The sequence below is a fragment of the Budorcas taxicolor genome, chromosome 3 (genome assembly GCF_023091745.1).
Source record: "Budorcas taxicolor isolate Tak-1 chromosome 3, Takin1.1, whole genome shotgun sequence".
NCBI lineage: Eukaryota > Metazoa > Chordata > Mammalia > Artiodactyla > Bovidae > Budorcas > Budorcas taxicolor.
The window spans coordinates 1,054,451-1,078,444 of record NC_068912.1 but is presented as its reverse complement, the minus strand read 5'-3'; the positions used below and the strand labels follow the sequence as shown (position 1 = coordinate 1,078,444).

The window sequence follows — 23,994 nt, the reverse complement described above, 5'->3', positions numbered from 1 at the left end:
AACCACTAGACTGCCAGGGAATTCCCTTCAATGTTTTCATTCTGAGTTTATTCATTTCTTTAGAACTGTTTGCTGTGTTGGACATTATCTGATTATATATACAAGTGTAGCATTTACTGTCACTTTTTATCTTCTAACTTGATATTTGTGCACTTTAAGCTTTTTTTCTGTTTTAGATCATTTCCTACAGTGGTAGGTACCCTAATCTTTGACCTAAATTGTAACAGTACAAGCTACATTACTTGAGATCTAGATTTCACAATTATTCTTTATCAGGATGGGTAAGTCAAGCAAACATTAAGCAGGAAATTAGACCATATTGTAGAGCAAACTTTTTTAAAATTCACTTTAGTCACTTTCGGTTGCACTCAGTCTTCGTTGCTGTGTAAGGACTTTCTTTCTTTGCTGCAGGCAGGGGCTGCCCTTTGTTCGAGTATGCAGGCTTCTTCATTATGGTGACTTCTCCTGTTACGGAGCACAGTTGTGTCTTTTTCCCTTTATAGCTCCTAAGGCCTCTGCTTCATCAGCAAGGTTATTTCTGTTTCTTCTGCTACCTGATACTCTACTTATTCTTTTTTTTTTTTTTTAGTTTATTTTATTGAAGTATAGTTGATTTACAATGTTGCATTAGTCTCTAGATACCCTACTTTCTTAGCAAGAGATTTTTCTTTTCGGTTTCTTGCTATTCACATATTTTTAACTGATTGAGAGTCCTTTTTTTGTCTACTTTAGAAAAAAGAGCATTTCAGTCATATTCATTGTTTCATTTGAGAGCATTTGAACTCTCAACCCTTCCCATTTATCACTTCCCAATCAGAGAAATAACTGAACATGCAGCTTTCTCTGTGGAAGTTTCTAATTATGTCTAGCTTAAATTTTTGGATCCCCCCCTTTTTAAAATATGTGTAACATAGGATAAAATTTTTAAAACACTTTCTAAATAGCCTATAGAGTTTTATAATATACCATTTTATGAAAAAGAAAACTTTATGTTATCAGACTACATAATTGTTATAGAATTGTTTTAGAAAGTATTATTAACAGTTTAGTGTCTGTTTTTCTGGATTCTTTCTATGTATATATACATTTTTCCTCTGAATTATTTTTTAACCTATATTATAGATTCTTTAAGATAATGCTGATATTTTCCATATTCTTGCTTATGGGTCTTATCATTTTTAATGACATAAGTATTCCAATGTACAGATGTGCCATAATTTATTTAACCTATCCTTTCTGTGTATAAAACACTTAGATTATTCCAGTGTTTCTCAAACTGCTGCAGTGAAAATATGTGTGTATGTGTATATATATATTGTGAAAAAACATTTGCATATATTTTTTATAGCATGCATTTATTAAAAGATAAGATCACTACATCAAAACAAATACATATTTTAGGTTTTAATGGATATTATTTAATTTCTCCTCAAAGATATATTGTACTGGAACAGTAATATACTGCCAGTGGGATTATAAACTGCTGTAACCACTTTGGAAAGTTGTGTTTGAGAGTAGCTATTAAGGATAATCATATGCATATACTGTGGTCCAGCATATCTACTTCTGAATATATGCTCAAGATAAATACGTACATATGTTCATCAGAGCACTATTTTTGTCATCAAATCCTGTAAACAACTCAGTGTCTACCAACAGTTGTATGGACACATAAATTATAATGTATTTATGTAAAGTAGTATTGTACAGCAAAGAGAATGAATGAACTACAGCTAAATACAGCAACATGGATGAATCTTACAAATATAATGTTGAGTTAAAGAAGCTAGACACAAAATACATCATATGATTTTGTTTAATTAATGAAACAGGCAAAAATTAACCCATCATGTTAGAAGTCAGAATAGTGGAGCATAATAGTAGAAATGGAGAATGAGGAGACTTCTGAATTCTGTTTATTCTCTGTTTCTCAGGACTTGTGCTGCTTACGTGGGCCTATTTTACATGCAGTGAGCTACACCTTTTTGACTTATACCTTCCTGTATATGTTTCTACTTAAGTGAAAATTTATAGCCAAAGAGTGCTTTTTAAAAAATATATAAAACCTTCAAACTCCTACCAGTAGTGCCGGTTTTCCGGTGCTCTTGGCACTCTGATAGATGTAAAAAAATTTTTAATATGATAGACAATACAAAAAGATGAATTTGTTTTATTATTAATGAGGCTAAGCATCTTTTTATATATTTATTAACAGTCTCTTGTGTAATTTCCTTGTTCATGTTATTATTTTTCTATTATAGTACTTATTTTTCATACTGATTTGTAGACACTTGATATATTTTGGATTTTTGTCTGTTATATTGCAGAATATAATGTTTTAAATAACAAGTTCAAACTAACAGTTATTTAGGGGAAAGTTTCTTCTAGTAATGAAATCAATCTCAAAGAGGGTCCATTGTTCTTCTCTCTCTAGCTCTGTGACCCAGCTGGGTTCTTAGAAGAGTGAAAATCAGCCTCGTTAGCTCCATTCTGTACTCTAATATGAAGTTCATGTAGAATAGATTCTATTAGAAGATCCTTGTTTTATTCATAGTTATCAGTATTCTTTCCTTGACTAGTTTGTTCTTTGCTGAGAACAAACACCTTTAAACAAAATTTCAAAACATCCACTGCAATTATCTGTTACCTTTAGTTCTCTTTTTGGTTTCTCTTTATGCCTTTGTATTACCTAATATGGAGAAGACAAATAGTATTGAATAGGTTTTGTTTTATTTATAGTAAATTGTATATTAATTTTGTCTGTATTATATTTTTATAAAATAGCTGTTTAAATAGTGTGCCGCATGCTGTTTCCTTTACTCTCAACCAGTACCAATTTCTAAATGATCTCTTAACTGAAACATTGTGTTTTAGTAACTCAGCTAGTTTGATGTAGTCTTACTGTTTTGTCTGCCTTTTTATGCTTTTGATTGGGGATGCCTTATTGAAATAATGTTGAGTTTAAATAATTTCTAGATTTCACTCGATTTTAATGTTGCTCACTTTCATTCTGTAGTGACCTGTGAATGTTTTATACTTATTTCTGTATTTTTCTTTTAATATGTAATTCATAGACGCTCTGCTGTTGCCCGCATTCAGGAGTTCTTCAGGCGGAGAAAAGAAAGGAAAGAAATGGAGGAATTGGATACTTTGAACATTAGAAGGCCACTAGTAAAGATGGTTTATAAGGGCCATCGCAACTCAAGGACAATGGTACCATATACTCATGACATTGTTTGGAAGAACTGCAGTTTGATAATATGAATTTTTTTCCATAATGCTTGTTTTTATATATGCCAGTGTGATTCTACTATATTCTATATAATTATCTCTGTACATAACATTTATTGAACCTTCCCGGTTACCTCTTTACCTCAAACATAGTTCTTTTTGTCCTATAATATGTTGTGAAAGAGCATTATTTTTTATAAGAAAACTCTACCATACTGAGGAACTATTACAGAACTTTAAAAATGTTAGCTTGTATAGGTAACCATTGCTTCTTTTTTGCTCTCTCACACTTGCTATCTACTTTCCTAGTAGGTTTTTTTTTAGTTCATATTAGTTTCTTTTGTTGGGTTGCAAAGAGAAAACTTTGGATATATGAAATCCAGGTTCATTACCAAATATAGTCAGATTAATTATAACTTTTTAAAAGATGGACAAAGATTTGATTTAGTCACCTTGTCTTTCTAAACTTTAATTTCTTCATCTATGAAGTAAAAACAGACCAGATGATATCTGAGATCTCTTCAAGAGTTTATAACCCAGAAGTCTGTCTAACTAATGCAATTTTAATTATTTACTGAGAAAAATCTTGTGAGATGATTAACAACTGTCACTCTGAACCATTCATATCTGAAAGTGTTCTCATATATTCATTGAGTTTTCAAAAAGTATGTACAGAATCAATTTCAATCTACTTTCTTTAGGGTAGAGGGAAAAAGTTAACTTTGGGATGAGGAGAAAATTAGCTCTTTTTATAGATATCATGTAGTACAAATTAATCATTTTACAAGGACTGCTCATTATTATAAATAAAGAGGACTTCCCTGGTGGCTCAGACGGTTAAGCGTCTGTCTACAATGAGGGAGACCCGGGTTCGATCCCTGGGTCAGGAAGATCCCCTGGAGAAGGAAATGGCAATCCACTCCAGTACTATTGGTTGGAAAATCCCATGGACAGAGGAGCCTGGTAGGCTACAGTCCATGGGGTCGCAAAGAGTCGGGCACAACTGAGCAACTTCACTTTCACTTTCACTCATTATTAATAGAAGCAATCAATTTATATTTCTTGTGTTTTTATGGTTAAAATTTTCGATGGGAATAACTAGGGATAGGAATGGAAAAAAATAGAAGACAAATAAATAGAATAGTAGTTCCAGGTAACAAGAAAATTGGCTCCCCTCCTTTGCTTTGTCAAAATAATCAAAGTCACAGCTGCACATAATATGATTTCAAAAATTCTGATCTGAAATACAAAGATTTTTGATGGTTCATTTTGTGCATCTGCTGAAAAACTCCATCATAATCATCTTAACATTTCCTTTGTTTCATTGCTTCATGAAAGTAAATATGTGTTTATATCTTTCCTTCTTGATTGTGAGAACTTCTGATAGCTAATAAAAAGGCTGGTAATTTTGTTCTTTTGGCATAAAGCAAAATACCAGGGGGAAAAATTCATTTTTTTCTATGAATTGTTTTTATTATCTTTTAAAGCTAAAATGGAACCAGTTTTGGAAAGTTCAGTGACATCTATATATAAATTTTCATTATATTGTCCATAACCCAGAAATCTCATTCATTCATTTAGCAGTTATTAACTCAGCATCTACTGTGTGCCCAGGTACGCTTCAAGCACTATAAATATAATATTGAACAAAATAAAATACCTTTCATCATGGGGGACTTTATTTTCTTCCATTTTATCCCTACTAATAAATCTCGGTCATGGTCAATATACTAGAAGACAAAGACTCTCTTCAATGTTTTATTTTCTAAGCCAATTAGTTTTTAAAATTTGAGAATAGAAAAATCTTTTTTAATAATTTTGATTTGAAATCTCTTATAATTTTCTGTTTTTCTTAACCCTTAGATAAAAGAAGCCAATTTCTGGGGTGCAAACTTTGTAATGAGTGGTTCTGACTGTGGCCATATCTTCATCTGGGATCGTCACACTGCTGAGCATTTAATGCTTCTGGAGGCTGATAATCATGTGGTAAACTGCCTGCAGCCACACCCGTTTGACCCAAGTAAGATGACCTTTTATAAGGCAAGGGTTCAAAATCATTAGTATGATTAATCAGCTTCAACTTTTTTCTAGTTGTAAGATTAAATACATAAGAATAATCCAAATTATCCTAGTAGGCAGCTACTAGGGTCAAGTATTGCTCTTCTTGGGTTTAAAACAAAAAATGTTTACAACTTGCTTTTGACTGAAAATAGAGGGAAATAGATTAAAAAGTTTATTCTCCTAATAGTTCTTCTAAGTTTTATCAGCTATAAGAGCTTCAGTTGATTGGACTTTTCCCTGCTTAACCAAATTGAACTTCCATGCCTGTTAGTCTTTACATATCAGAATTAATTTACCAGAACAAAAGAGCAATGACTTGTTCTTGCCTTCCATTTGAAATTCCCATGTTTCTCATAAAAGAACAGTAAATAGGAAAAAAATTTGAGTGATTTCAAGATGGCCTTAAAATTGTATTATATTGTATTTATGAAATCTTCAAAACAGTATTTTCAGTTAACAGTTAAATGTATCAGTACAATGTCCATTCTAACTCAATTTTGCTGAACATATACATCCATGCATATATACATTATACATTTATGTGAATTAACGCTGTTTCTAAGCTTTATATTAATGTGAACGATTTTTTCTAGTTCTCGCCTCATCTGGCATAGATTATGACATAAAAATCTGGTCACCACTAGAGGAATCAAGGATTTTTAACCGAAAACTTGCTGATGAAGTAAGATTTTTGTCATATTTATTATAGAATATATTTCACCTTGTTCCTGAAATGTGTAATAATTTTATTTATGTATGTGTATATTTCTTGGTTGTGCTGTGCCTTCATTGCTGGGTGGGCTTTCTCTAGCTGCAGCAAATGGGAGTTACTCTGTAGTTGCGGGGTAGGCTTCTCATTGCAGAGCTTGAGCTCTAGGCACGTGGGCTTCAGTGGCTGTGGCATGAGGGCTTAGTAGTTGCAGCTCCTGGGCTCTTGAGCACAGGCTCAATAGTTGTGGCACAAACGGTTGGTGGCTCCACGGCATGTGGGATCTTCCCAGGTCAGAGATCAAACCCACGTCTCCTTCATTGGCAGGCAGATTGTTTATCATTGAGCCATCAGGGAGGCCCCTGAAATGCTGTTTTAAGAAGAACCAAAGCAAGTTAATTCACTTAATGAGGTCAAATTTTAAGAAAAAGAAAAGAATAAAACATGCCCACAATACTAGAGAGATAAAAACTGAAATACTATTTTGATAATTAGAATGTTGATTATCGATAGTAACAGATAAAGTTTATTATAGTAGACTAGATTGACTATTTTGGCTTGATGCAATGAAGAATAATTTTTTAAAAAGAAAAAACCTGTGCCCTTTTAAGAAAGTAGTTTTACTATAACTTTTCTCCATAATCATAGCCAAATGGGTAACAGAAAAAATAATCAGAGAATCTTTTACTTTATGATTTTATTTTAAGGTTTCCTCAGCTTCTGAAGCTGCTGTTACATCAGTAGTTTTGAAACCTACATCAGAAGCTGTAGGTTTTTTGCAGGATTGGAAGCAGGAAGATGTATGATATGAAAGCTAAACTCTGGGTATTTCCTCAACTCCAAACAGAGTTTCCATTTATGGGTTTCGTTTAAGATTTCATACAAGTATTTCTTACAAGGAAAATAAAGATCCATTGCATTAATCAGCTACTAAGGAATTACTGAGCTTCTGTGAGGAGGTAAGTGCAGCTAAGGTTGATACTGCTACCTCTTAGCCCTTCATGGACCTCAGCCTTGTCATGGCAAAGGGGCTTCCATAACTCCGTAAAGCTCTGAGCCATGCTGTGACAGCCACCCGAGAGAGAAAAAGAGTTCTGACAAAACGTGGTCCACTGGAGGAGGAGATGGCAAAGCACTCCACTATCCTTGCTGCAGGAATCTTATGAACAGTATAAAAAGGCAAAAGGATATGACACAGGAAGATGAGCCCCCATGTCATAAGGTGCTACAGGGGAAGAGCAGAGGGCAATTACTAATAGCTCCAGAAAGAATGAAGTGGCTGAGCCAAAGCAGAAATGTCACTCAGTTGTGGATGTGTCTGGTGGTGAAAATAAAGTCCAGTGTTGTAAAGAACAATATTGCATAGGAATGTTAGGTTCATGAATCAAGGTAAATTGGACTGGGTCAAGCAGGAGAGACAAGAATAAACATCAGCATCTTAGGAATCAGTGAATTAAGATGAACAGGAATGGGCACATTTAATTCAGATGACCTTTGTATCTACTACTGTGGGCAAGAATCCCTTATAAGAAATGGAGTAGCGATCATAGTCAACACGAGTCTGACATGCAGTACTTGGGTACAACCTCAAAAACTACAAAATGATCTTGGTTTGTCCCCAAGGCAAACCATTCAGTATCACAGTAATCCAAGCCTATACCCTAACCATTAATGCCAAAGAAGCTGAAGTTGAATGGTTCTGTGAAGACCTACAAGACCTTCTAGAACTAACACCAAAAAAAGATGTCCTTTTCTTCATAGGGGATTGGATTGCAAAAGTAGGAAGTCAGGAGATACCTGGAGTAACATGCAAGTTTTGCCTTGGAATACAAAATGAAACAGGGCAAAGGCTAACAGAGTTTTGTCAAGAGACCACGCTGGTCACAAAGACACCTTTTTTCAACAATACAGTAGAAGACTCTACACGTGAACATCACCAGGTGGTCTATAGTAAAATCAGATTGATATTTTTTGCAGCTGAAAATGGAGAAGCTCTTGACAGTCAGCAAAAATAAGACCTGGCGCTGACTGTGGCTCAGATCATGAGCTCCTTATTGCAAAATTCAGGCTTAAGTTGAAGAAAGTAGGGAAAATCACTAAGCTTTTCAGGTGTGACCTTAATCAAATCCCTTATTATTATACAGTGGAGGTGATGAATAGATTCAAGAGATTAGATCTGGTAGCATGTGCCTGAAGAACTATGGACAGAGGTTTGTAACATACGAGAAGCAGTGACCAAAACCATCCCCAAGGAAAAAGAAATGCAGGAAGGCAAAGTGGTTGCCTGAGGAGGCTTTACAAATAGCTGAGAAAATAGAAGTGAAGGGCAAGGGAGAAAGGGAAAGATATACCCAACTGAATGCAGAGTTCTAGAGAATAGCAAGGAGGGATAAGAAGGCCTTCTTAAATGAACAATGCAAAGATATAGAGGAAAACAGTAGAATGGGACAGACTAGAGAACTTTTCAAGAAAATTGGAGATAACATGGGAACATTTCATGTAAGGATGGGCACAATAAAGAACAGAAATGGTAAGGACCTAAGAGAAGCAGAAGATATTAAGAAGAGGTGGCAAGAATACACAGAAGAACTATACAAAAAGGTCTTAATAACCCAGATAACAACAATGATGTGGTCATTCACCTAGAGCCCCAGACATCCTGGAGTGTGAAGTCAAGTGGGCCTTAGGAAGCATCACTACAAACAAAGCTAGTGGAGGTGATGGAATTCCAACTCAGCTATTTAAAATCCTAAAATAGGATAATTCTGTTAAAGTGCTGCACTCACTATGTAAGGAAATTTGGAAAATTTAGCAGTGGCCACAAGACTGGAAAAGATCAATCTTCATTCTAATCTCAAAGAAAGGCAATGTGAAAAAATGTTCAAACTACCTCACAGTTGCACTCATTGCACATGCTAGTAAGGTTATGCTCAAAATCCTTCTAGCTAGGGTTCAGCGGTATGTGAACCAAGAACTTCCAGATGTACAAGCTAGATTTAGAAAAGGCAGAGAGAAATTAGAGATCAAATTGCCAACATTTGTTGAATCACAGAGAAATCAAGAGAATTCCAAGAAAACATTTACTTCTGCTTCATTAACTATGCTAAACTGTAGGTTGTTATGAATCACAACAAGTAGTGGAAAATTCTTAAAGAGATGGACCACGCTACCTGCTTCTGGGCTTTCCTGATGGCTCAATGGTAAAGGATCCACGTGCAGTGCAGGAGACCCAGGTTTGATACCTGGGTTGGGAAGATACCCTGAGAAGGGAATGGCAACCCACTCCAGTATTCTTGCCTGGAGAATTCCATGGACAGAGGATCATGGTAGGCTATAGTCCAAGGGGTCACAAAAGTGATGGACACAACTGAGCAACTAACACTTGGTACCTGTCTCCTAAGAAATCAATATGCGATTCAAGAAGCAATAGTTAGGACCAGACGTGGAACAACTGATGGGTTCAAAATTAGGAAAGGAATACATCAAGGCTTACTTATTTAACTTATATGCAGAGTTTATCATGTAAAATGCTGGGCAGGATGAAGCACAAGCTGGAATCAAGATTTCCAGGAGAAATAACAGCAGGTGTTACCCCTCTAATGGACGAAAGTAAAGAGGAAGTAACACTGGAGAAGGGAATGGCAAGCCACTTCAGTTTTCTTGCCTTGAGAACCCCATGAACAGTATGAAAAGGCAAAAAGACAGGACACTGAAAGATGAACTCCCCAGGTCGGTAAGTGCCCAGTATGCTATTGGAGATCAGTGGAGAAATAACTCTAGAAAGAATGAAGAGATGGAGCCAAAGCAAAAACAACACCCAGTTGTGGATGTAACTAGTGATGGAAGTTAAGTCCAATGCTGTAAAGAGCAATATTGCATAGGAATCTGGAATGTTGGGCCCATGCTGCTACTGCTGGTGCTGCTGCTGCTAAGTCACTTCAGTCGTGTCCGACTCTGTGCAACCCCATAGATGGCAGCCCACCAGGCACCCCCATCCCTGGGATTCTCCAGGCAAGAACACTGGAGTGGGTTGCCATTTCCTTTTCCAGTGGATGAAAGTGAAAAGTGAAAGTCAACTCACTCACTCGTGTCCGACTCCTAGCGATCCCGTGGACTGCAGCCTGGAAAGAGCTAATTGGAGTTTATTTGCCTCTTGGTGGGAAGAAGCGGTGATGCTGTGGGCTCCAGCCTCAGATATATGGCAGTGCCAGCTGCCCCCTACCCCCCCGTCCCCACTTTCTCCACTCTGCTGATTGATGCCTGCTCCTCAAAGCTTTCTGATCACAAAAGGATAGCCCCCACCCACTGTGGCTCAATTCTGGGCCCATGAATTAAGGCAAATTAGAAGTGGTCAGACAGGAGATGGCAAGAGTGAACGTTGACATTCTAGGAATCAGCGAACTAAAATGGACTGGAATGGGTGAATATAACTCAGATGACCGTTATATCTACTACTGTGGGCAGGAATCCCTCAGAAGAAATGGAGTAGCTACCATCATGGTCAACAAGAGAGTCCGAAGTGCAGTACTTGGATGCAGTCTCAAAAACGACAGAGTGATCTCTGTTCATTTCCAAGGCAAACCATTCGATATCACGGTAATCCAAGCCTATGCCCCAACCAGTAACGCTGAAGAAGCTGAAGTTGAACAGTTCTGTGAAGACCTACAAGATCTTTTAGAACTTACACCCAAATAAGATGTCCTTTTCATTATAGGGGACTGGAATGTGAAAGTAGGAAGTCAAGAAACACCTGGAGTAACAGGCAAATTTGGCCTTGGAGTACAGAATGAAGCAGGGCAAAGGCTAACAGAGCTTTGCCAAGAGAATGTACTGGTCATAGCAAACACCCTCTTCCAACAACACAAGAGACGATTCTACACATAGACATCACCAGATGGTCAATTCTGAAATCAGAATGATCATATTCTTTGCAGCCAAAGATGGAAAAGCTCTATACAGTCAGCAAAAACAAGACGGGGAGCTGATTGTGGCTCAGATCATGAACTCGTTATTGCCAAATTCAGACTCATATTGAAGAATGTAGGGAAAACCACCAGACCATTCAGGTATGACCTAAATCAAATCCCTTACGATTACATAGTGAAAGTGAGAAGTGGATTCAAGGGATTAGATCTGATAGAGTGTGTGGTGAACTATTTACGGAAATTCATGGCATTGTACAGGTGGCGGTGATCAAGACCATCCCCGAGAAAAAGAAATGCAAAAAGGCACAGTGTCTGAGGAGGTCTTACAAATAGCTGAAAAAAGAAGAGAAGCTAAAAGCAAAGGAGAAAAGGAAAGAAAAGAAAGCCTTCCTCTGTGATCAGTGCAGAGAAATAGAGGAAAACAATAGAATGGGAAAGACTAGAGATCTCACCTTGTTTATTTAACTTATATTCAGAGTTCCTCATGCAAAAAGCCAGGCTGGATGACTCACAAGCTGGAATCAAGAATGCCAGGAGAAATAACAACCTCAGATATGCAGGTGATACCACTCTACTTTCCTCCATTAGGTAAAGTGAAAGTGTTAGTTGCTCAGTTGTGTGTCCCCCCCCCCCCCCCACCCCATGGACTGTCTATGTCCATGGAATTCTCCAGGCACGAATCTGTTGTGGATCACAACAAACTGTGGAAGATTCTTACAGAGATGGGAATTCTGTAATGTGAAATGAACCCCCTGACCTGCCTCCTGAGAAATCTGTATCCAGGTCAAGAAACAACAGGTAGAACTGGACATGGGACAACAGACTGGTTCCAAATCAGGAAAGGAGTTTGTCAAGGCTGTATATTGTCACTCTGCTTATTTAACTTATATGCAGAGTGCATCATGTGAAATGCCGGGCCTGATGAAACACAAGCTGGAATCAACATTGCTGGGAGAAATATCAATAACCTCAGATATGCAGATGACACCACTTTATGGCAGAAAGCAAAGAAGAACTGAAGAGCCTCTTGATGAAAGTGAAAGAGGAGAGTGAAAAAGTTGGCTTAAAACTCCACATTCAGAAAACTAAGATCATGGAATCCAGTCCCATCACTTCATGGCCAGTAGATGGGCAAAAAATGGAAACAGTGACAGGCTTTATTTTCTTGGGCTCAGAAATCACTGCAGATGGTGACTGCAACCATGAAATTAAAAGATGCTTGCTCCTTGGAAGAAAAGCTATGACCAACCTAGACAGCACATTAAAATGCAGAAACATTGCTCTGCCTACAAAGGTCCGTCTAGTCAAAGCTATGGTTTTTCCAGTAGTCATGTATGGATGTGAGAGTTGGACTATAAAGAAAGCAGAGTGCTGAAGAACTGATGCTTTTGAACTATGATGTTGGAAAAGACTCTTGAGAGTTCCTTGGACTGCAAGGAGATCCAGCCAGTCAATCCTAAAGGAAATCAGTCCTGAATGTTCATTGGAAGTACTGATGCTGAGTCTGAAACTCCAATACTTTGGCCACCTGATGCGAAGAACTGACTCATTGGAAAAGACCGTGATGCTTGGAAAGATTGAAGGCGGGAGGAGAAGGGATGACAGAGGATGAGAAGATTGGATGGCATCACCAACTTCTTGGACATGAGTTTGAATAAGCTCCAGGATTTGGTGATGAATGAGGAAGCCTGGTGTGTTGCAGTCCATGGGGTCGTAAAGAATCAGAAATGACTGAGTGACTGAACTGAACTGAAAGAGGAACTAAAGAGCCTATTGATGAGGATAAAAGAGGAGAATGAAAAAGCTGGCTTAAAACTCAGCATTCAAAAAACAGATTATGGCATCCAGTCCCATCATTTCATGGCAGCTTAATGGAGAAAAGTGGAAGCAGTGACAAATTTTATTTCCTTTGGCTCCAAAATCACTGTGGACAGTGACTGCAGCCATAAAATTAAAAGATGCTTGCTCCTTGGAAAGAAAGCAGTAACAAACCTAGACAGTGTATTAAAAAGTAGAGACATCACTTTGCTGACAAAGGTCCGTATAATCAGAGCTATGGTTTTTCCAGTTGTCATGTACTGATATGAGTGTTGAACTATAAAGAAGGCTGAGCACCAAAGAAGTAATGCTTTTCAACTGTGGTGTTGGAGAAGACACTTGAGAGTCCCTTGGACTGCAAGGAAATCACACCAGTTAACCCTTAAGGATACCAGTCCTGACTATTCACAGGAAGGACTGATACTGAAGCTGAAACTCCAATACTTTGGCCACCTGAGGTGAAGAGCTGACTCATTGGAAAAGACTCTGATGCTGGCGAAAGTTGAAGATAGGAGGAGAAGGAGGAGGCAGAGTATGAGATTGATATCATCACCGACTCAGTGGACGTGTATTTGAACAAACTCTGGGAGATAGTGAAGGAGCCTGGCATGCTGTAGTCCATGGGTTGCAAAAAGTTGGACAGGATTTGGCAACTGAACAACAACAGCCCTCTCTGAAAACAATAAGGGGTGCATTGCTAGAAATATTAGTAAAGAGAAAAACTCATTCTCTAGACCACGGTTGACAGTTCATTGTGAGATTCCCACATGTATTTTTACTCATTATGTCAATAGACCTATATCAAACACTTAAGGCCCCTTTGTTCATGGAATTTTCCAAGCAAGAATACTGGAGTGGGTTGCTATTTCCTATTCTAGGCGGTCTTCTCAACCCAGCTATCGAACCCAGGTCTCTTTTTGTCTCCTTTATCAGCAAGCAGGTGCCACATAGGAAGCCCCTATATCAGGTAGAATCCTGGATTTTAAAAGATAAACCCTTTCGTTCAGAACCCAAAGACTAGTGGGAAAAAGACATACGAAGAACTAGAATACAGTGTGGTCAGTGTCAGAAATGTACACGTAGTCTTCTGGAAACTCGTAGAAAGGAATTTTCAGTTGGAGTAAATGGGATGGGAAGGTCTTCACAGAGGAAATCAGAATTGAACTGAGTTTACCAGGTAGACCAGGACCAAAGGAACATCTGAGAGAGAAGATCAGCGTGTTTCAAGTTGCTGTAAGGTGGGTGAGCCATCCGCGTGCTGACACCCAGAGGACGCATAAGGCAGCTCGGCGGGCCTCGTAAGTGAGGCCGGGCTGTACAGGGCCCTGGGGGCACCCTCGTGAGTTGACAATGTCATGTCACTGGGGGACTGCTGATCAGGTTAGTGTCTTGTCTTCCTCTGCTGCTTTCCTTCCTTCCTTTCTGTTTTTCCTTTGCCACTCCCTTTGGTTTCCTCTTTTTTCCTTTGCCTATAATTATACATTAAATCCCTAGATGTTCATGGATGTTCTTTAGTCCTATTCTCTGTATTTAAAACACAGTTCACTGGTAACTCTCATCCAAAGGTTTATTATTGAAGTTAACTTTGAAGTTAATGTAACATTTTCCTTGAGGGGCCCAAATGACCCAGGGATAATAATTTAACAGTGCTGTCACTAAAAATATCAGTTCCACTAGAGGGAAAAAAATAATAAGCGGACACAAAGTAGACTGCTTTGCTTTTATAAACAAATTATAAGTAAAAGTAAATTGAATTCTTACATGTTTCAGGTAGCCTCAGGGTTTGACCTTTGTCTTTCTTCCAGTTAGTGTTCTCTGATCTTACTCTGTTGATTACAAGCTAAAGTAATTATTTGGCATTGAGCAGCCTTAAGATGGTAATATAGACCCATATAGATATATGTGAAGAATGAAGTAATTCCTGTTAATTCTTTACAGTTCTCCTAGTATCTAAGCAAAACATACAGTTACTCTATGATCTTTGACATGGTTATTTAACTTGCCTCATAGGTTATAACTCGAAATGAACTCATGCTGGAAGAGACTAGAAATACCATTACAGTTCCAGCCTCTTTCATGTTGAGGATGTTGGCTTCACTGAACCATATTCGAGCTGGTAAGAACTGTCGGTGTGCTATTAAAATCATTATTATATTTGAAAAAACATTATTTAAGATCGACGTTAAAGGGGTTTATATTTAAGGGGGAAAAGGGGATTTTCCTGGCAGTCTAGTAGCTAGCGCTTGCACTTCCACTGCAGGGGCAGGGTTTTGGTACCTGGTTGGGAAACGTAAGACCCCACATGCTGCATGGTGCAGCCAAAAAATAAAGAGATTTTATTAATTTCCTTAAATTGCAAAATCAAGGCCAACTGTTTTTTAGCCTTTTTAACTTTTTTTTTCTTAAACACAAGAAGTTTATTTCTTGCTGGCGTTAGGTCCTCTCAGACTACATAGAAGGCAGCTTAACTTTTGAACTGAGTGGTATGAATTCTTGGTTTTAGTATAGTAATTTGTATCCCCATGAGCCAACTTTCTTGAACTGTCATAATGAAAAGATGACATCACTTCAAAACTTCTATCAGCTATGGTTTTCTTCTCAGAGTGGAATATCATACCATAAACCGTAAGATGTGTTATAGTAAGTACCTTTTGATGATACATTTGACCAAAATCAATCACAGCCCAGACAAAAATAAATGTATTACTACAAAGATTTGAAATAATAGCTCAGTGTATTTTTCAAATTTTTGTTTGTTTTAAATGATAAACCATGGGGTTCGGTGCTTCAGATAAAAAACTTCACATTACAATTAATTACATTATATTACAACTAATTTTCAAGAAGGAATGGAATAACCTGTGTTCATAATAATAGAAAGTATCCAGTATCCATTAGAAACAAAATGTTTTATCACTTCACTGATAACACAAATTTCTTTATATGTTGAGTACTGTTTAATAACATGTATAGAGTACCTTTAATGAATCATGTATAGAGTACCTTTAATGAATCAGGCAGCATACCAATCATTTCACAAATTTATCCTCAGTTAGTTTCAGCCCTCTACATAGTAGGTTATTTTTAATCACTCACTGCAGGTCACACAACTGATAAACGGTAAAGCCTGAATTTGAAACTAGCTTCCAAGCACTTATTCCCCTTTTACCTACAAATTTCAGTTGCAGGAACATATTCAAGTCATGAAGAAGACATGCAGTCCTCTGGATAAGCTGATTTAAACTGCTTTTCTAGTCCATTGCTTCCTTCTCTGTCCTCTCCATTCTCTGTGCTGCTGCTGCTGAGTCGCTTCAGTTGTGTCCGATTGTGCGACCCATAGACAGCAGCCCGCCAGGCTCCCCCGTCCCTGGCATTCTCCAGGCAGGAACACTGGAGTGGGGTGCCAGCTGCTTCTCCATCCTCTCTGGCCCTCTCTAAATCTGCGGGTACCTCAAACTCTTTCCTGCCTCAGAATCTTTACAGTCATGCTGCCCCTCCCAGCCTCACTCTTTGTTAGGATAACTTCCGTCGTGGGTTTGATCCCTGGGTTGGGAAGATCCTCTGGAGAGGGAATGGCTACCCGCTCTAGTAGTCTGGCATAGAGAATTCCATGGACAGAAGAGCCTGGTGGGGTCCTTGGGGTCACAAAGGGTCAGACATGACTGAGTGACTTTCACTTTGGCCTTTCTGTTTCAGACCTTCAGGTCTATATAAACGGCAGACTGCATATCATTTCCTCAGAGAGTGGGGAAGGGAGACATAAGTAACCTGGCAGAAAAAAAGAGTGCATAGCATTTGTCTTCAGTCCTGGAAGAGACTGTGGTGCATCTAAAAACTGAAAGCAGCTCCTTACGTCTGCAATTAAAGGAGCTGGAAAGAAAACTCTTAAATTGTCAACATCAACTATTGATGCAGAAAAAAGGAAGGAGTAAAAATTTCAAATGGTCAAAGCAACACAAAAAATGAACCTAAAACGAAAACAGAAAATGTTTGCAGTCCAACAGCATATTATCACAGTACTTCTTTTGACCCCCGTGTTATTCGCTGTGCCATCTTTTGGTCTGTTTTCTTCAATAAGAATCAGCGCTCTTAAAAGTCACTGGACTTCAGATTTGAGGAGGCACCATTCTATAGAGCAGGGGAAACATTCGCTGATCACGATAGCTAAATTCGCTTGTTCATATAAAGAGTTCATCTGGTGAATGGCTCTTTCTGAGTTTGCCTATAGGAAACTGTTTCTCCTTTCATTTGTGCAAGAATCTATTTTAAATGCGTGCTGATGTATCAATGGTTTGTTAACTCAGTTATTACTATCCTTTGATTTTAGAATTAGATGCTTATAAAGGTTCTCTTTCTTCTGCTTTTTGTTTTTTGTTTTCTTTTTTTGCCAGCAATCAAAGGGAGACACTTTGTAGTTGGCTTAGTCAACCTAATTCACCCTCTTGTTTCTCTTAAGCAAAATCCTAGATAGGAAAAGGTAACCAAGAGTTGATATTTCTGCTGCTTTTATTCTTAAGGTATCTAGTTATTTGATGAGTCAGCTACTCCTTTCCTCTCCTTTTCTTCATTGTCCTGTATTCCAAGTACAGTGATGTATGCTTTAAATCTCCTTTTCAAAACTACAAATACCTGGTTCCTATGCACTAAAGATCCTGATTCATTTTATCTGAATAGGATTTGAGCTTCTGTATTTCAAAAAAGCACCCAAAATTTTCTCATGAATGCTGTACTAAAGGCTTTTAGTTTAGGCAATTTCATGAGAGATAAAGGCAGTTCTGAGATTCCTAGAAGCTTTGACAGGCTTTGGAGAGATGGTGTGTGAACCATTCCAAACTCTTCTAGAATATGTTACAATCTACTCAGTTTACTCTCTTCTTTAAAATTCCCCTGTGCCTCCCCATGCTCTTAGGATAAAGTCCAAAGTGTTAACATGGTTTATAAAACCCTGAAGCATTAGATAGCCATATCTGTAGAGCTAACATCACACTGAACGTACAGGCACTAACCCATTCATGTACAAGTTCACTCCATCAATTAGGGCAGCTTCACTCCAGAATACAGTCCATATTCATCTATCTTGGCCTCCCCGCTTCCGCTCTCACTTTCGTATAGTCTGATTTTCACAGCAGTCAGAGGAGGCTTTTTTAAAATGTGGGTCAGTAAGTTCAGTCGCTCAGTTGTGTCCGACTCTTTGCGACCCCATGTCAGGCTTCCCTGTCCGTCACCAATTCCTGGAGCTTACTCAGATTCATGTCCATTGAGTTAGTGATGCCATCCAACCATCTCATGTTCTGTCATACCCTTTCCTTCTGCCATCAGTCTTTCCCAGCATCAGGGTCTTTTCCAATGAGTCAGTTCTTTGCATCAGGTGGCCAAACTATTGGAGTTTCAGCTTCAGCATCGGTACTTCCAAGGAATATTCAGGACTGATTTCTTTTAGGATGGACTGCTTTGATCTCCTTGCAGTCCAAGGGACTCTCAAGAGTCTTCTCCAATACCACAGTTCAGAAGCATCAGTTCTTCGGCACTCAGCTTTCTTCATAGTCCAACTCTTACATCCATACATGACTACTAGAAAAACCATAGCTTTGACTAGACGGACCTTTGTAGGCAGAGTAATGTCTCTGCGTTTTAATGTGCTGTCTAGGTTGGTCATAGCTTTTCTTCCAAGCAGTAAGCATCTTTTAATTTCATGGCTGGAGTCACCATCTGCAGTGATGTTGGAACCCAAGGAAATAAAGTCTGTCACTGTTTCCATTGTTTCCCCATCCATTTGCCATGAAGTGATGGGACCGGATGCCATGATCTTAGTTTTCTGACTGTTGAGCTTTAAGCCAACTTTTTCATTCTCCTCTTTTACTTTCATCAAGAGGCTTTTTAGTTCTTCTTTGCTTTCTGCCGTAAGAGTGGTGTCATCTGCATATCTGAGGTTATTGATATTTCTGCCAGCAATGTTGATTCCAGCTTGTGCTTCTTCCAGCCCAGCATTTCGCATTATGTACTCTGCATTTAAATTAAATAAGCAGAGTGACAGTATACAGCCTTGACATACTCCTTTTGCTATTTGGAACCAGTCTGTTGTTCCATGTCCAGTTCTAATTGTTGCTTCTTGACCTGTATTTAGATTTCTCAAGAGGCAGGTCAGGTGGTCTATTATTCCCACCTCTTTCAGAATTTTCCACAGTTTGTGTGATCCATAGTCCAAGGCTTTGGCATAGTCAATAAAGCAGTAGTAGATGTTTTTCTGGAACTCTCTTGCTTTTTCGATGATCCAGTGAATGTTGGCAGTTTGATCTCTGGTTCGTCTGCCTTTTCTAAATTGAGCTTGAACATCTGGAAGTTCACGGTTCATGTACTATTGAAGCCTGGCTTAGAGAATTTTGAACATTACTAGAGTGTGAGATGAGTGCAAATGTGCAGTAGTTTGAGCATTCTTTGGCATTGCAATGAAAACTGACCTTTTCCAGTCCTGTGGCCACTGCTGAGTTTTCCCAGTTAGCTGGCATATTGAGTGCAGCACTTTTACAGCATCATCTTTTAGGATTTGAAATATCTCTACTGGAAGTCCATCACCTCCACTAGCTTTGTTTGTAGTGATGCTTCCCAAGGCCCCCTTGACTTCACACTCCAGGATGTCTGGGTCTAGCTGAGTGATCATACCATCGTGGTTATCTGGGTCGTGAAGATCTTTTTTGTATAGTTCTGAGTATTCTTGCCAACTCTTAATGTCTTCAGCTTCTGTTCGGTCCATACTATTTCTGTCCTTTATTGTGCCCATCTTTGCATGAAATGTTCCCTTGGTATCTCTAATTTTCTTGACGAGATCTCTCCTCTTTCTCATTCTGTTGTTTTCCTCTATTTCTTTGCATTGATCCCTGAGGAAGGCTTTCTTAGCCCTCCTTGCTTGTGGCTTAATAAACCTTTTCTGTAAATGGCCAGAGATAAATAGGCTTTGTGGGCCATGTGGTTTCTGTTGCAGCTGCTCATTTCTGACACTGTGTTGCAAAAGCAGCCATAGATAATTATAGATGGAGGGCATGGGTGGGCCCTAATACAACTTTATTTACAGAAATAGGCTAAGGGAGGGTTTGCTCAGGGGCCATAGTTTGCTGACTCCCTTTTTTAAGAAGTACGTTAGGTTATGTCACCCTTGCTTAAAATTCTCAGGGGCTTCCCACTGCTCATAAAATAAAACCTAGACTTCATACTCTGGTTTACAAGAGATAGACCTGCCAGCCACTGAGTCGATGTATTCTGCATTGGTTTTTTGCTTGCTACATTTTAGCCATAAGTGACTGCTTTCCTCCTCAAACTCATAAAGCTTATTAGCATATTTAGGACCTTTTCACTGGCTGTTTCTCTGCCTTTTAGGCAGCTGTGTTCCATCAACTTCACTAATACTGGGACATACAGTTGAGGCCTCAGCTCCAGGTCACCTCCTTAGGAAAGTGCTCCCTAGACGTGAAGTCGCTTGATGTGCACACCCTCCTCGCCAGTTACTCTCTGGTCATTCCCTGTTTTTCCTCAAGTACTTATTCTAACTTCATTTATTTGTTGCCTTGTTACACAGATTAAAGGAGAAAAATACATTGTCTTGTTTTCTGCTTTTCTTTTCTAGAAAGTGAGTTCATTAAGACCAGAGACCTAGTTTGTCTTATTCACATCTGGAGAGCTAGTTCCTAGAACAACAGTGCCTAGCAACAGTCAGTGTTTTTTTTTTTTTTGAGTGAATGGGTGAGTGAATGAATAAACTTTTAGTATCAAATCTCTAGCTAACCAGGAGCACTGTATTGATTTTTTATGGAACACAGGTTTCCTTCAGGTAATTGTTTTCATATCTCTGTTGTCCCCTCCCTCCAGCCCCAGCCAGCTTATTAATAGTATCTCATATTTTTCCTGATCAAAAATAATTTCAGAAAGAAGTATTTCTAAAAGAGAATTAAAGGAGCCTTACCACAAATGTAACCCTTATTTACAGTAGCAACTTGGTGTTGTCTTGCTTTTGAAAACAGTGGCTTTCTTTGTCATTATTTCTAGTTCTCATTTTAAAGAACACAGTGTTCTCAGCCCTCCTTGGCCTGTAATTGCCAACCAGAGATTTGTCAAAGTGTTGAACTGCTTTGCAGTTTTATTACTTCAGTAGTACTCTGTGGACAAAAAGATTTTATTTAATTTTGTTTTTAAAAATTGGGTTTATATTCTGAGAGAGATGATTCTGCAGTTGTGTGAGAAAGATCTGGAGAAAAAAAAACAACCATTCTGCCTCCTTCCTCGTTCCAGAAGTCACTCTGTGACTATGTAAGAGACCCTAGGCCCTCATTGGACTTCATGTTGCTTGCTTTGGACTCTGTAGAATTCTGATGTCTGCTGTAAACTCCCTGATTTGAAGACTGTGACATTTCATCTTAACCCTCCATTTCCCCTCTTCATTCATAACGTGACAGCCAAAAAGAACTGGGTCATCCTGCACATTTTACAATATGCGGCGGCTGTCTGAGCACGTTCCACTAGTACGACCGGTATCTCACTTAGGGTACTGTAGGCAAGCAGAACAGCAGGTTCATGTTTTGTTCTCTCCCATGAAAGTATATCACACAATAAATACAGCATAATGTCTTTTATACTCACATCCCTTAGGTAACTTTTTATTGATCAGAAAGTCTTCCACTGTGTTTAGATTCCTTAGTGACCTGTGAAGATTTATTATAGTCTTATTTTATCTTTTACTAATGTATATTGAACACTTTTATATTAATAACTAAAACTTGTATAACTCAGGTTACAAATCATATACACATATATTATCTCCTTAGTTTGACATCAAAATGCAGTTGGTATAGAGGGGATTTAATCTTAATTTACTTGGACAATTAAACATACATCCCTTCTGTATACTGGTGTTGACAATTTAGAATTCACTGGGAGTATTTAAGCCCCTGTGAATAATAAAATCCCAGGATTCCATCTTCTCTTGGTGTAGAGAAGCCTGAATTATTTCTACTGTGTCTAACCTTCACCCCTCCCAGGTTACCCTGGAGAAGTGTTTCTGTGATAGAAAGGGTTCCTTTCTAGTGGCAGTAGTGACTTGATAGTGTTGCCTTCTTTATACACCCTAATGTAATATATCTTATCTTAGTAAAACTTCCATTCATTTATTTGATAAGCCTTCATTGAACCTCTTGTACTAGGCCCTGAGGATAAAAGATAAAAAGAAATACTCCTACCTTCCCAGGAGCTCAGTCTGCAAGAAGATGTGCAGACAGACTAGTACTGTAACTGGAATCATCATTATATGGTACATATAAAATATTCTGGAACCTGAAGGAATGAGTTCATAATTCTGCAAGTTGGGTATCTGAGAAAGTCTGGGCAGTTTCACAAAGGGAAAAATAGTTGTATTGAGATGAGTAAGCATAACCTTTGTAGCTGAAAACTAGGTGAAAGTGTCCCAAGCAGAGGGATAGCAAATGTAAATCATGGAACTTGAGAGGACATGCCATGCTGGCTCACCAGTCTGTAATTGTGCACTCCCTAGATAAGCTCCTTGAGGACAGAGAAGAGACTGTGGCTGTTTTGGTCACCACTGTATCCTGGAACATAGCAGATATTGAAGAAATATTTTTATAACCAGAAATACGTGTGTTGTGTGCTAAGTCGCTTCAGTTGTGTCCGCCTCTGCAGCCCACCAGGCTCCTCTGCCCATGGGGTTCTCCAGGCAGAAATACTGGAGTGGCTTGCCATTTCCCTCTCCAGGGGATCTTTCTGACCCAGGGATTGAACCTGGGTCTTCTGCATTGCAGACAGATTCTTTACCGTCTGAGCCACTAGGGAATGATTCCCGATTCTCTTGCACAGCTTCCCTCTCACTCCCTTTGGTGACATCCTGACTCCTAGAACACAGTTTGAAATCATTGCAGTCGACCACTATAGATCTAGGTATTTACGGTTTTTACTTTGTAATCTTTTTTATCTTTAGAATTACGTGAATATTCTAAGTTAATAGTACTATGTTTCCTTTATTCTTTGCCTCTAGAGGCAAAAATAACTTCTACACATCACTGTGAGCTGATCTTTACATGATGATATTTTGAATTATACACACTTCAATCGGTTTTATTTAAGGCGTTGACAGCTATTTTGATTGTAATACTAAAGGTTTTTTTTTTGTCTTCTGTCTGCGTTTCCAGACCGGCTGGAGAGTGACAGATCCGAAGGCTCTGGTCAGGAGAATGAGAACGAGGATGAGTAATCAGCTCTTACTGGCAAGCACTTAGATGGTCTGAGATTTGCATAAGACATTTATTATATATATTTTTCCTTTACAGAGCTTTAGTGCAATTTTAAGGTTGTGGTTTTTTTGAGTTTTTCCCTTTTGGGGGGATAACCTAACATTGGTTTGGAATGATTGTGTGCATGAATTTGGGAGTGTGTGTAAAACAAAACTAGCAAAATGTTTTAAAAACTTTTTGCCATGTGTGAGGAGTGGTAGAAAATGCAAAGTGCAATATTTTCCCTAACCTTCAGATGTGGGAGCTTGGATCAATGTGGAAGAGGAATTTTCATTATAGTGAAAATATTGGTTCAAAGAAATGTCTTTACTTGCCATTTGCATGTTTATTGCCTTCTAATTAAAGAAGTTGGTTGTTTTACGATATCCTGAATTTGACTTTTTATTTGATGCCTTGCTGTCTTGACCCATTTTCCAAATCTCTTCTAGATTTAATAACCTTTTCTGTTTTGACTTCTCTTTGACAGAATTACATACAAGACCTTTTTTTCATCTCTCCTTCCAAAGTGCTTTATCTCCAGTGATCATCTTTCATGATTAGTGGTCCGTCATTACCCAAGTACAGGGGTTAGTTCCTGTGCAGTCTCAGAGCGTCATGGATACTCACATAACATATTAGCACAAGCTTGTTCTAAAGAGTTCTGGCTTCTGGCCTTCCTGTCTCCACCTTCTAGATTTCAGCTGAAAATGCTGACCATCCAGTCTCCTAATTCCTGGTCCTCCTCCTCGCTGCTGTCCACCTTCACCCAACTTAAGCATCTACACCCAGGTCTGTCTTACAGGTTATGACCTGAAGCTGTTCCTATAGACTTAACCCTTCAGTAATTCTCTCTCCTATCCCCTAAACTGTCATGCTGCTGTCTCTGAGCCACAAATAGACTCACAGGTGTAGCCAGATTCCCATGTGGAGATCAGGGATGGCTCCTCCCAGATGACTGCAGACGCAAGGACACGTGTTGCTA

The 23,994-nt window shown here is 38.6% G+C and overlaps 1 protein-coding gene across 6 annotated transcripts in view; it reads left to right on the top strand.

The window, feature by feature from the left end:
* The window catches only part of DCAF6 (DDB1 and CUL4 associated factor 6), a 184,518-nt gene extending 161,122 nt beyond the window's left edge, over window positions 1-23,396 (top strand). For all 6 annotated transcript variants that reach the window (XM_052636548.1, XM_052636547.1, XM_052636546.1 and 3 more), the window contains 5 exons: window positions 3,075-3,213; window positions 5,095-5,251; window positions 5,886-5,974; window positions 14,755-14,860; window positions 22,932-23,396. In XM_052636548.1, the coding sequence (XP_052492508.1) occupies window positions 3,075-3,213; window positions 5,095-5,251; window positions 5,886-5,974; window positions 14,755-14,860; window positions 22,932-22,993 (553 nt within the window). In that variant the 3' untranslated portion in view covers window positions 22,994-23,396. The remainder of the gene's footprint in view (window positions 1-3,074; window positions 3,214-5,094; window positions 5,252-5,885; window positions 5,975-14,754; window positions 14,861-22,931) is intronic.
* The last annotated feature ends 598 nt before the right edge of the window (window positions 23,397-23,994 follow it).